The sequence below is a fragment of the Halichoeres trimaculatus genome, unplaced genomic scaffold, assembly GCF_033239565.1.
Source record: "Halichoeres trimaculatus isolate MK-OKI-2021-1 unplaced genomic scaffold, fHalTri1.1 fHalTri1_scaffold_12, whole genome shotgun sequence".
NCBI lineage: Eukaryota > Metazoa > Chordata > Actinopteri > Labriformes > Labridae > Halichoeres > Halichoeres trimaculatus.
The window spans coordinates 27800130-27813825 of record NW_027437190.1 but is presented as its reverse complement, the minus strand read 5'-3'; the positions used below and the strand labels follow the sequence as shown (position 1 = coordinate 27813825).

General features: G+C 39.4%; 2 protein-coding genes across 2 annotated transcripts in view; both read right to left on the bottom strand.

Annotated features, from left to right (window-relative positions):
* Positions 1–8222, bottom strand: part of xrcc1 (X-ray repair complementing defective repair in Chinese hamster cells 1) — a 29775-nt gene extending 21553 nt beyond the window's left edge. Inside the window, exons 1-9 of the mRNA XM_074683478.1 lie at positions 7718–8222; positions 7520–7612; positions 6495–6602; positions 6251–6409; positions 5950–6024; positions 3617–3728; positions 3311–3414; positions 1587–1749; positions 1279–1507 (exon numbers count right to left, since the gene is read on the bottom strand). Of these exons, the coding sequence (XP_074539579.1) occupies positions 1279–1507; positions 1587–1749; positions 3311–3414; positions 3617–3728; positions 5950–6024; positions 6251–6409; positions 6495–6602; positions 7520–7612; positions 7718–7768 (1094 nt within the window). The 5' untranslated portion in view covers positions 7769–8222. The remainder of the gene's footprint in view (positions 1–1278; positions 1508–1586; positions 1750–3310; positions 3415–3616; positions 3729–5949; positions 6025–6250; positions 6410–6494; positions 6603–7519; positions 7613–7717) is intronic.
* A 1365-nt stretch (positions 8223–9587) lies between these two features.
* On the bottom strand, positions 9588–13696 carry LOC141800729 (sialoadhesin). Its single transcript, XM_074683482.1, has 8 exons — positions 13644–13696; positions 11619–12020; positions 11185–11502; positions 10847–11110; positions 10478–10750; positions 10275–10377; positions 10022–10181; positions 9588–9921 (listed from the first exon to the last, which is right to left on the bottom strand). The coding sequence occupies exons 1-8, from the start codon at positions 13684–13686 to the stop codon at positions 9766–9768; spliced, it is 1719 nt and encodes a 572-aa protein (XP_074539583.1). The 5' UTR covers positions 13687–13696; the 3' UTR covers positions 9588–9765.

Sequence of the window (13696 nt, the reverse complement as noted above, 5' to 3'; positions counted from 1 at the left end):
TGAACAACCAAATTTAAGATTTACAAAGCACAACGATAAAAAGTGTTTTGAAACCGTAGAAACCTCACATTTTCATGTTTTCACTCCCTTCAGTATTTAATCACAGTCTTCAGTTTCAACACGTATTGATCTTTTGGCTCTTCTCCAAAGCATTTGCACTTGCTCCACAGTTAGCTCACTTCATTTTCTTTTTAAGAAGCTTGTTTCTGGGCTGTCCTTGCCAGCAAAGGTCTCATTGTTTACTGCTGACAAGAGAGCAGCAATAACTTCTCACATTGTGGTTTTATTGAAGAAGTGCACTCAGGTGGAGTCAATGAAGTCTAATGGATTTTTTTAAGCCCAAATTATTATGACAGGTGATTGTGTGTGGACAGAGTTATTAAGTTATTCGGTAGCATCTGTGTATCACTATTATTAAAAACAGCATCACATTTGCATGCTATGTTGCTAATTTCAGTTACCCATCATCCTAATTAGGGCTATTGCACCGATCACAATTTTCTGCTCAATCACCAATCACCAGTCTTTAAAAAACCTGACCTGCCGACACCGATTTGGGCTGATACTGATTTTCATTTTTTATTTTTTATAACTGACAGCATATACCTTCAATTTTCCAGTCTTATTTTATTGAAAATCATTGAACAATACATGTGAAACAATAAAATCTTTATGTTTTAACTTAAACAACCAATAAAGTGTCCTGAGTTTTAGGCTTCTAGGGGAAAAAGTGACAATGGCTGGGTGTCAGACCTTCCTGGAGGGATATAAGATCAGTTCATATGTAAGGATGGGCCAATCATGGACCCACCAAAATTAAGGAAATCCTATTTCTTTCGTTTGCCTGTAGCTAGGACAACATTTCTCCAAACTTAGATTAGTGTGTTTTGTTACACACTTTGGTGATGTTTGCCACGTGAAAGGAACACTTGCTTTTTGTGTGTAAGCATGTATTAAGTCGCCTGTGATGTGTCATGTTTATGCTGTGCTCTTTGCACATGCTCTCTGCAGAAACAAGAATGGAGCTGGCAAATGTAAACTTCATCTTGGAAAAAATGTTTTTTCACTGAAACTTCTTTGAGGCATCTGGTGGTTATCTTGCAACTCCTAATAAAATCTTGGTGGGAACAAACTACTTGGGCTAATATGACTCAGCTGCAGTCTGACTTCAGCTGCAGAATAAGTGTGAGTGTTTGTCTAATTTGTCTTTTAGTTTCACACTGCCCCTTGAAAAACACAGATTTTTTTTTTACCAGTCAGAACTTCCTGAACACTTACATAAGGTGTGTGGAGTCTGGTGTCCAGTCAGGTCTGTATTTGGCCCCCATCTCCAGAGCCTTTTCCCTCAACTCTCCTCTGAAGGGGTTCTGAAAGCCACTGAGGACAAACACAACTCCCTCCATGATCTTCTTGAATGGGACCTGTTTTTCTTTTTGTTGTTTGGGTTTTGGTTCTGCTTTTGGTTTGCTCTCTGGTTTCCTCTCTGTGGACTTCTGTGCCGGTGATGCTGCGAACAGATTGGGAAAGTTGATGATGTGTTCCTGTAGAAGGGATGACTCACATGCTCTGATTTAGACTTATGTTACCTTTCTTGATGCTGGGGCTGGATGTGCTGGCTGGACTTGCTTTAGGTTTCGGGGTTGCAGCTTTGTCCTCTGGTGAGCGGGCAGGGCTTGATTTCTTGGCAGGTGGAGGAGCAGGAGCAGACTGCCGTTCTTTGCTGAACTCAAATTTTCTTTTTGCTGGTGGCTGTGAGGGCGAAACATATGTAAGAAATTAGTGCTGTCAGGCGATTAAAAAAAATACTAATTAATTACAGGATTTGTAATTAATTAATCTAAATAATCACATTTTAATCTCATATCTGCTTAAGGTCCCCAAATAAAACATTTGAATTCTAGGGCGCTACAGAATTGTAGTGCATGACTATTCAAGTGAAACGGAAACGATTTGTAAATCCAAATTAAAATTAAATTGCAACCATTGACTGCGTCTATATAAGTAAGTTATGTTTTTCAGCAGAGGTAGGTGGGGATTGGAGAAGCTTGTCAATCAAAACTATGTTTGTAAACTACTGTGGGTGAGAGTGGTGCGCTCTTGGGATGAGAGATCAGCATTGATAAGAGGAGAAGATGTGAAATGACAGAGACATAGCGAGATGTTGCAAGTCAAAAAAGTTCAGCCAGCTCACGCGCCAACTGAGGATGTGTCGCGGTAGTTCAGAGAGAAAGAGCGATCGTGAAAAAAGACGAAAGAGATCACAGAGAGGATCAAAGTATTTTGTTTTTTGGATCAAAAACAGGAAGAGAGACAAAGAAGTAGAGAGTACACTCTTCTTAGGTAGTTTCAGTGTTTCCATCGACATAGAAAACAATTTTATTTGGGTCTTGAAAGATTGTTCAAGATGTGTTGAAAATTGCGGCGAATGAGCTAATCTGCATTAATTTTTATACCTCATTAATTTGCAGCATAAATAATTAATCTAATTAACGCGGTAAAGTGACAGCCCTACAAGAAACTTAACATTTAATACCTATTGAAGTTATTTTGGGGCTTTTAATTAAATAGGACAGGACAGTGGATGGTGCAGGAAACAGGGCAAGAGTTGTGGAGTGACGTGGGGAAAAAAGCCACAGGCTGAAAAGCTCCCGAAAGCTGCATTTTCCGAACTGATTTTTGTCACAATTGCAACTCGTGCATCTCCTGTCTGGTCTGGAAATGACTTTTCTTTTCCCCTTCTCTTCTCCCAATATTTTTATTTCATGTCTGTTACAAAGGGGCACCAGGCAGGCTAGCAGCTCCTGGGTTTGTCCCATTCCTGTTTTTTTCCCCATGCCACTGTGTATTTTCTTATATGTCTTGGAAGGGATATTACTGAAGTGAAATTTCCCCTTGGGGATCAATAAAGTATTCTGATTCTGATTCACATGCCCCTCATTCATGTCTTTAGCACCATTATGTGGAGCTCTAAAGTAGTAACAGAGAAAGTCAAATTGTTTGGATGATGCTTAGAGCACCTTACCTTATTATTCAAAGTTTAATATTTAGCCCTCACACATGGATAGTTGTATCACACAGGTTAGGACTATAATGGATTGGCTTATTGGTATTTTCTAGCATCTAACTCGGTGACTCGATAAGCTGTCAACATTCCTTGCCTCGTCTCACTTAACTTTCTCACCCCTGCGTCATCTTTTCTCTGCAGGTTTTTTGATTTCTAAATGAAGCAGGAAAAAAAAGGCCGCTCACAAAAGCAACAGCTGCTTGACAGCTGCAATTCAGTGCTATTAGTGATGGTGCTGTTTAGTACCTGTGGTGAGGCAGAGCTGGAGGAGGTTTGTCCTGGTGTGTGAGAGCTGCCTCCAGCCTGCAGGGCAGCTGCAGCGTAACTCAGCTTCTGACTCTGAGGAGACACTGAGGAGAGAAAAATGTGGGTGAGAGGACGAAGTAGCACCATAAGAAAGAATGTCTTTGAAATCCTCTCACTCCTCGTGTCTCCTGGCACATTTTAAATGAAGCTTAATTAGTGCAACGTGATTAACACTTTATCGTTAGCAGGACCACAAAGAATTTCATTTGGCTCCAGCAGATGGTAAATGTGAATGAACGGATTAACCTTTAGGTGAGGTGCTGGACTTTGCAGCATTTTCCCGACTGAAGAAGAGGCTGCCGGGCTGAGGGCCTGGAGACTCATCCTTCACCCTGAACTGTCCCAGCTTTGTCAGTTTCTGAGGAACAAAAGACAGAAACGTTAAGTGCTGAATGAATAGATAAAGAAGGGACAAAGAAGTGTCTCTGTAAATGAAGTCATAAGTTAGAAGTTCTGGGGTTTGCAGGATGGATTACAGTGCTGGACCCATTATAATAAGATTCTCTGCAATATCTTACATTAATGTTGAGGAAAATGATAAGACAGGCGGCACATTAAATCTTGAAACTGTCTTATGATGAACTACAATTCAAGCCAACACTGGACAGGCTGTCAGAAAAACAGTTAGCACATTTTTCACAAGACTTTGACTTTTATTTTTTACATGCGGTTTCTGTTGAGTGTCAGAATAATTAAATACAGTGATTCTCTGTCAACTTTCTGTTCTCCTTCGGAGTGCTGAATTAAGGTCTTTGCTGTTCAAGAAGTAAGCTTCAAAAACCAAGAGAAACAGCAGCAGTTTGAAGTCATGTAGTTTATTAACCGAATGAAAAGGAAAGGTCAGCCAATTAAGACGTGAAAAACCTGCGGCAGATATGTCCCTGGAAGTGATAGAACATCAGACTAAATGTCTGTGAGGAAAGTGATTGAACAACTACATCTAAAAACACAAAATCCACTTTTACTTCTAAAGAAATATCTCCAGACTCTTGCCAGCACTCCCACTCCTTGAAGCAGAAACACTGATCTGTGTCTTTATCACTTTCATCAAGACAACGGCAGCGCTGTGAGGAAAGTCCCGAACCTGCTCCAAGACATACAGTGCTTTACTAATTAATCAAACAAAATGTTTGCCACCGCTGCCCTCAATTAAGAGTAAATTGATGGTTACCAAAACACTTTTATGTTTCTGTGATGGTTAATCCACCAGGTTGTACAAGTTCTTGAATCAAAATTATATCTTTGATGCTAAAATATGATTACCTTCACCAAGGAGGTTATGTTTTGGGGAGAGTTTGTTTGTTTGTCTGTAAACAACATAACTCAAAAAGTTACAAACAGATCCTTGTGGAATTTCCAGGAAATGTTCAAAATGGGATAAGAAAGAAGTGATTCAATTTTGGAGGTGATCTAGATCACCGTCTGGATCCAGGATTTTTTTAAAGGATTCTTTATCATTGTGAGATAGGGCCGTTTTCACCATATGTGTATATAACTCCACCATAAATGGTCGTATTACTTTGCAAAACAATACAAGACAAGGTCACCATAATTTCTGACTGATGTAAAAGTACGATCCAGATCCTGGCAATATCCTCGATACTAAGATCCAGAATATGAATTATGTACTGGGTCATCATAATTTTCAATACTGTCAGCTAACAAACTATCGTACAAACCTGCAACTAACACCAAATTGTAGCAGACAGTCTGCTGAAAGGGAGTATAACATTAAACTTGGACTAAAGTGATTCTTGACAATCACAATATGCTTGACAAAGGTCTGTGCTCTCTGAATTGTTTTCTAGGTACTTTTGTTATCTGTGAATTTTAAAAGGCACTGTTTTACAAAAGAAAGCAGAAAAATAGAAAAGCAATTTTCTATTTTTTGATTACCAAATTACAGTTTTTATTTCCATTCCTGAACAGAACAAATAAAGGTTTTAGTTGTTGTTGTTGATTAATTTCTGATTTCTCAGAGGACTCCAGAGTGCTGGCTCAATAAGAGGATAACAACTTGGGCAATTATGCCGCATGCAAACAAGTTTTTTCTTAAATCATTAAAAGTTACAATTTATCCATCACAACGTCCCTAAAAGCAAATGCAGATGCTCACTGTGAGATTTCTGGTGAGGGTTTGACTGATATCTAAATAAGCCCCATGCAAAACTAAGCAATGAGTCTGTAAATAAAGATACCCTTTAGCAAAAAAGGCAAAAAGGTCTGTGTTTAAACCCCATAACTTCCCTTGTTATGGTACTAAACAATTTTATGCAGTGTAAAATGTGGCTGTTATTTCTGGTTTGAAAATGTGAGTTTCATATTTCTAAGGTCATAAAACTCCTAAAAAGACACTTATGTTGAGGAGGTTAGTGTCCCCCTTTCTATAAATGAAAAACTTTTCGTTGAAAAAAAGGTTACATCTTTTTTTTAATTTTTTTAATATTCAAGTCTAACTTTGGATCAAGCACAAATACTCTTTCTGAGCATGGACCAACAATTAGTACCCACAACCAGTAAAACTCTAAAGGTCCCCATCAAAGAGTTGAAGAAAGAAAACCACATAAAGCAAAACTTACCGGTGAGGATGTTGGAGGATCATTTTTGTCTGGTGGTGAATGAAACTTCACAAAGGCCAGTCCGTATGCAATGTTCTTCAAGAGACACATAAAATTAGTTTTCATTTTTAATCACCTGTTGTAACACCATAAGTATTTATATGTTTCTTTCTTTCCTCAGACTCCTTAAACTGTGTCGTGTCATTACTGAAATTCTACAAAACCTTTGTTGTTGAGTGTGTAAGGCTAAGGTTTGTACTGCAGCTACAAGTGTACCTTTTCAAATTCTGTTGCTTAAAAGTTACATGTGTGAGTTCTTTACCTTGCTGTATGGCTGTGTACAAACAATCTTCACTCTGTCCCACTTCTCCTGCGCTTGACTCTTCTGCAACTGGGCAGGTCCAAAGAAACGCACACGGTTCATGTTGGTGCCATTACGGCTTTCCGTGGGGGACATGAAAGAAGACATAACCAAGAGAACCTGAAAGAGACGGACAAAAGATAAGTGAAAACAGCAAACAGTCATTTCCAATAAACTGTGTGCTTGGTGTTTTGTGCATGACTACCTCATAGTCCTGGTCTCTGACAGAGGAAGAATTTCCAACCAACACCTCGATGAATGCTGAACCCTCATTTCCTATGTCAATGCTGTGAACCTGTTCTTCCTTCTCGAACTGAAGAAAACAAGACAAAAATTAAAGGTTAAAAACAATGAAAGCTTTACAACACATTTACAAACTAGAAAACTTTCAAGGAGGCTAACTTGCAAGGACAGCGTTTTCCCTTCTGAATACTTTCTCCCTTTCACACAGTGTTCACAGTGTGTTTGTGTTTAAGACAAGAAGAAGTATTTTTAATGGAAAGACAAATAAAAAGATATAATAAAAAAACATAGAGTACAAATATTGTTTCTTAACAAAGAACACCACTGAAGTCTGCTGAAGTGACACTCAGTATTATTTAACCATCAAAAGAATGATGCTCTAAACTCAAGGTGACGTGTTAATTCAGAACGAAACTAAAGCTACCTCTTTTCACTAAAGTGTTCAATCAACTTAACATGCCGTTTACATTCTGTTTTTTTTTTCCCAAGGCTATTCAATGAACCCTTTCAATGCAGAACTTTGCACTACTTGAGAAAGTAGTATACAAACTAGAAGTGTATTCAAATGAAATGCTTCAAAGCAGGGCCAAGTTTCTCAATAAAGAAGAGAGTACACCCACCGTTTCTTTATTCATAATTAAATAAACTCATTTAATTCATTCTTAAAGTATTGAGAGAGACAGACAAAGAAAAGTTCTCTCTCTTTGTTTTCTTCTCAAGGTGAATTAAGATGAGATCTGACTCTTTTTCTTGTCTTGATGGTGGGTCTCTATTGTCATTACAACACACAGGTCTAAACCTGTTGATGCTATAAGAAAGTGTTTGTTGTGATTTGGCCCTACATAAATTAATAATGATTGATGATCAAAATACAAGGTTGAACTGATACCAAATACCTGCAAAATGAGTATAATCAGTAAAATCAGAGATGGCAAAAACCAACATCATGTAAACATAACCAGCTGGCAGTACAGGACCAAAACACACCTGCAGAATGACTGAAGTCTGCTTCTCCCCCGGTCTTGCTGCTTTCCACTTTCTGTAGGTATCAGAGCTCAGCAGGTTGTCTGCTTTGTGAGTCTGTAAAGCAATATGAGACGCATTGAATGGAAGACAGACTCGTACTGGTCTTATTGATGCATTAACCGATTACACTCTGAGTAAGGGAGAAGAAACATGACGTACCGGATCCTCGGTGCTACAAGACACAACGTGCTTGAGTTTGATTTCTGGCATGTTGTTGTTGTTTATCCTTGTCAGGACTGATCAGCAAGTGTAGAAGAAGCAACCTTCTCTCCACTAGACGCAAGTATTATATAAAGCGAATAAGCCCTGTCACTCTTAAGGCAGTAAATGGAGCCTTTATAAAACGAATTTTAAAAAACACGAAGATTAAACAACTGAATAACTATACGCTAAACCATTAGCATGCAAGCAAACAATAGACAGAGTGAACTTTTCCTGGGTAATCTCAGTGTTTTCACACGTTTAACAGACCGTCACGCATACGCATTCGGATTTTTTTGGTGCATGAATAACGGCCGTTCAACAATTCGTTGTGAAACACATTAGAAAACACGTATTAATTTCTTAAAAGTTAAATTAAATGTGCGTGAAGGCGAACTCATTTTCCCACCAAAAGCATAATGTGTATCGAACTGTGGCATCATTTCCGGCTACAGCAACGCTAGCCAATGAGCGCCCGGTCTTCTTCTTCGGCTGTAACGGTTATAACTGCGTCAGACTAGTTTTATCGCCACCTAACGTTTAGGTTTTCTACTTTTGACAGTCTAATTGAAACCCAGTATAAACAGAGAAATGTTATTTCCTTATAGTTGAAATGTGTTGCCTGTATCTTTTGGAATCAATTTTCAGGTTCTTATATTAGTTTTTAAAGCTCTTAACGGTCTTGCTCCCAGAGTAAAGACCAAAACACATGGGAAAGCTTCTTTTTGTTGTTACGGCCCCTGTCTGTGGAACAGTCTACCTGAGGACCTGAGAGCAGCGCCTACTGTTCATATTTTTAAGGGCAGACTCAAGACCTACCTCTTCAGTGTTGCTTTTAGCTGATTGTATTTATATTATTTTATGTTATAAGTAAATTATTTTAACCCTTTTATTTTGTTCTATTACTACATTTCAGTCAGATTTTTATTCTTTATTTTATGTATTATTTATTTATTTATTTACTCATTTATTTATCTTATCCTCTAGTATTTTCGAGTATTTTTAAGTATCATAATACTTTTAGCTCCTGTGTTTCCTCATTTTTAATACAAGATGGTGTTTCCTCAGTCCTCTTATTCTGCTCTCTGTCAGAATTTCCTTTTCATGTTGTCATGTGTTTGAGTAAATGAGTGTGTATGTTGAATATGGTTTGGGGGTGGTGGTGGGGGGGTTGTGGGGGTCTCATGTTTTCATTTTATGTAATTATGCAATTTCTGCTTTTTATTCCACTTATTATTTTATTTTCTATTTCTCATTTGAAGCACTTTGTATTGCAAAATCCTGTATGCAAAGTGCTATACAAATAAAGTTTGATTGATTGATTGATTGAAATGCCAAAGCTGAAGGCTTAAACTGAAGAAATTAAAATGAATTATTGTAACAACTGAAACAAAGCTGAAAATATGAAAAGTGAAATTAAAGAATAAATGGGAAAAGGAAATGCAGAAAAGTAGTTGTACTGGTAATAGTACTAGTAGTAGCACTTAGCTCTTGTGGCAACATTTCTATCTCCCTATGTGTGGACAGTGAATCAGCACGTTACATTCTTATTGTCTGGCCACAGAACTGAGTTTTTAACCAATGCGCCACACAGTGATGGTGCCTTACCACAGGATTACTCATGAGATTACATCGACACAGTGTTAAGTCTTTTTCATTTTTCCATCATTTCACTGAGGTAAACATAACTAATTAAAACACGATACATAGCTTGCAAAAAGTCTTTTTCTTTTTTTTTTTGTGCCTGATGAAGAGCAGACACGAAATAAAGCACTTAGAAACTTCTGTTTTACAAACGCTTCATCTTTTATATGCTGTAGGACACAAAACAACAATTCAAGAGACTGAAACTCATCAGTATTAAAATTATACAAACAGAAAGATGGTATGTGAAATACTGGTAGGATTTATATTTACAATGACGGAAAGTTACATTTGACAGTAAACCTGAGGTAAATTGTGTCTTTAACTTTGCAGGTCAATCATTTAGCTTCCGTACGAGGAGCTCAAAGGATCTCCAGGTAGATGGCCGTCTCTGCATCAGCCATAGCTGTAGCCTGAACTTCTCTTGTGCCTCTCACTCCAACAGTCGCTCGTCTATCTATTCCTCCGACTTCTCCTCCTCTCCGTCTTTCTCCACCTCTTCTGGCAATTTGGCGCATCTGAAAAAAAGAAAAAGAGATGGTTGTGGCTTTTCTACAATGATTGGTACATAAATACAAAAGGCTTTAACACATGATAAAGACTAACAAAATGACATACCTGTTTTGTATGGACAAACAGAGGTGTGCAGTTCTGATATACAAGCTGGTAGCTTCCATTGGTGTAGATATGAGTAACCTCTGTGCAGTTGATGTAGAGGGGCATCCGGTCTTGATAAATTCCTCCAGGATACACTGCGGGATGTCTACTTAGGACATGTCTAAAAGGAGCAAAACAGCCATGTAAAACTTAGCGATGTGTGTGTATAAAACGTTTGAAAAAAACCTTAAAAGAGGTGATTTGAAGCACATACTTTCCAGCTCTCTTCCTGCAGCAGTAGAAACAAACAGACAGGAGGAATATGACAAGGCAGACAGCTACAGCAGGTGTCACCAACCACAACAGAGGAATGGTCTCTGCAGGTGGACAAAAAGAACAGATTTAAGCATTTAAATATCACTTCCACATTGAATGTTTGTACTCCAGAAATGTGGAAAAAAAATGCTTTAAACACACCTTTCCCCCCCTGCAGCAACATCAAGGAGTCATTCCCCAGTGCGTTGAAAGCAAAGCAGATCACTGTCTGAGGTTTGTCCATGCGGCCCCTCAAAGAAGCTGTCAGCACACCGAGCTCATATGACACCGAAATGTTGTAATCCTGAGGAGGGACTGTCCCGTTAATGCTCCAGGTGACAGCAGGTTTTGGGTTGGAGTCAACTGAGCAGAGACAAATAACCTTGAAATCCTCAACAACACAGGTGGAGGAGGGCTGGAGGATGACTGGTTTATCTGCAGGAGAGGAGGAACACGATTAGACACAACTGAATCGTTTGTCAGTTGTTATGAAATATGCTTATGTGGACTTTCTTGACGAAGTGTGGTTACATTGTATGTTTAGCTTCGTGGGTTGGGAATCTCCTCGGCCAATCAGGTTCTTTGCTGAGCAACGGACTTTCATGTCTCGGGTCACGTTGAATATCCGCACTGAGTGTGTACGCTGGTGAAGATGCACCGTGTTGCCATGTTGAACATAGGACCAGCGATACTCTGAAGCTGGAGGGTCAGCTTTACATGAACAGACCAACAGGGCATTGCCTCCTTCGTGCACTGTCAGGGTCTGGACCTGGACAACGACATCTTTTGGAGGAACTGCACAGAAAAGAACAGAGCTTAAGGACACAGTGTGCCAATCAACACACAAATGAAGTCAAAAGAGTCCTTACATGTTACATGCAGCTCCTGAGAAGTGGCTAATGTTTTAGCTCCAGGGTAGCTGACCTCACATCTGAGTTTTGGTTTCACCTGGTGGGACACAATGAAGGAGAGAGAGGCTAACAACACCAGCCTGTCGGGCTCAGGCTGCAGCTGAAGCGTCTGTACGTCTCCAGGCTCGGTGCCGTTCATCTGAGCGCCTCTTTCCCACCTCCACTGCAGCGCAGGAGGTCTGGAGGGGCAGTGATAGCGGACAGTGCAGTTCAAGGTGACCAGCTGTCCCTCTGTGGCTGACAGCACGCCGCTGATGACTGGCGCCTCAGGAGACTCTGGCAGCGAAGAAAAGTTTCAGGATAATTGAGTTCTACAAATATTGTGTGCTTTTTTCAAAATTGGTGGATAAACATTCAGAAGATCATCTGCTTTTGCAATTTCCTACACTCACCTGCAACATCCAAAGTGAAGCTCCTCGGCCTCCCCCAGAGTAACTCATCCCCTCTCTTCAGAGCGATCTCAAACACCCGGGAATCATCCTGGCTGATCCTTTCAACCTTCACTGAGCAATCTCCATCCACGATTTGCCCAAAGAGGGACGTTCGGCCTTGGAAATCCCTGCTCACTTGGTCTCTGTCCTCGCTATTATAAGCGGTACTGCGGAGAGGAAAGTAGCGACCGCCACCTCTGAACCTCAGCCGGACATCCACCCTCTCCTTCCTCCCTCTGAGAGGATGAGGAGCTGGAGGAGTGAATGAGCAGGGGATCACAACACAGGAGCCAGCCACTGCTTGGACACGGTCAGGGACTGAGGGCACAGGAGAGACAGCCTGGACTTCCCTCCATAAGGCAGCTGTGATATAGATGGAAGAAAAAATAAATAAAAACACTACAACCCCCATGTAAAATGCTGAAATGTATTTTTTTTTTTCATTTTTTTTTATGAAAATAAATGCTAGCTTTAAACTTGATGCCAGCAACATGTTTGAAAAGTAGGACCATGTTTACAATTGTGCTGCATCATCTCGTTTTGTAACGACAGTCTGTAAGGGTTTAGGGTTTTTAAAGAAGCAGAGTGGTCCCTTAGATGAGCTGTCCATGAATTCCAAAAAGAATGTCACATTTAGCTTTTTTAGACCGCTGCACATTTTTTAAACTTTGCCTCTGTTAAGCTGAAAGGTGCCACAAGGAGTATCACATTTGGTAGTGTTATTCTGGAGTAAAGGATCTGTTTCCCATGAGCACCATCACCCACTGTCATCAACGCACCACTCTTGCCATGGCATGCATTTGTTTTGGAAAAAATTAATGGTGAGCAGATCTTTTTAAAACTACTTGTCTTTGTTCAAGACAACAGGACGCAAAACAACAATGTCATGTATCTGTTTGCAGTTACATAGCGTAGCTTATGTGACAACAAGCAAAATTTGAAACGTGCCCATAACGTGCAAGGTTAGTAAACCCTGGTTATGTCCTACCAGTGCTCATCTACCAACTCCAACCTCACCAAGCAAAGCAAACGTAACCTAGCTTTTCATTTTACCGATAGATTCTCATACTGGAACAGACCAGTATAAATGCTGCATGTGGGCTGGAATGAACATTGTCACAAACAGCTTAACTCTGTTTTAGCTCATGCTCTATCACTCTTCTGTTTAGCTTTCTTCTGCTCTGATATCCTTTTTTTGACAGTCCGCCCCCAGTGTCCACTATTCCTACGAAATAAATCCAAGACTTTTTTTTATTTTATAGAAGTGGGACAGATTTTACCCCTGAATGCTAAATTTCACCAGCCAACAAAGTGTCAATAAAGTGATGCTGTCCTTGTTCTGTAAATGGATTCCATGGTCAGGTTGGACACGAATACTGAGAGATAGCATTTAGAAATAACTGAAGTGACACTACTTCATGATCACTTGTTAAGTCCTCACATCAACAATGAAGCAGGTGCGTGGCTGTTCAGGCAGCTTCTGTTACAAGGTGCAAAGCTCTTACATCATGCAAGGTGTTGTTATATTCCTGTTCATCACTTAAATTATGCAAAAAGTCATGAAGTTAAATCTGATGTGAATTACTTTTTTTTTTTTTTTTTTTAAAGCTGTTCTATTTCTCTGTACTGTCTGCTAACACATTAAAGAGCCCAGATTGATTTCACAACACAACGGGACTAAATTTAGAAAGAGGAAGAGGGTGAACTGCACTTTTAATGCTAGAAAATGTGTTATACTCCATTGAGCTGATAGTCTCACAACATAAGCTTCATTAAAACATTTGCATTTGTAATTTCTCATTTTAATAAACTTCTTGTGAGAAGAAAACCCAAACATTAACATTTTCTCGTAGAATAATTTCATGTGAATATTAGTTGTATGAAGCACAAGTTATCATATTAAGTAATGATGCATAATTTTTAAATATGTACATAAATCAGCAGTATTTATTTTCTTCCAAAACCATTAAACTTAAAATTACTCACCAACTATGAGAGGAAAGATAAGAAAGACAGTGTCCACATGCATGACTGCAGCC

Bases quoted from the DNA above. Each gene is read 5' to 3' on its own strand.
- LOC141800729 (XM_074683482.1), bottom strand. From the start codon at position 13,686: ATGCATGTGGACACTGTCTTTCTTATCTTTCCTCTCATAGTTG. The intron at 10,378-10,477 runs GTGTGTTTAAAG...GTCCACCTGCAG, and splicing joins GTTGCTGCAGGGGGGGAAAG to AGACCATTCCTCTGTTGTGG. The intron at 10,182-10,274 runs GTATGTGCTTCA...TGCTCCTTTTAG, and splicing joins TGCAGGAAGAGAGCTGGAAA to ACATGTCCTAAGTAGACATC.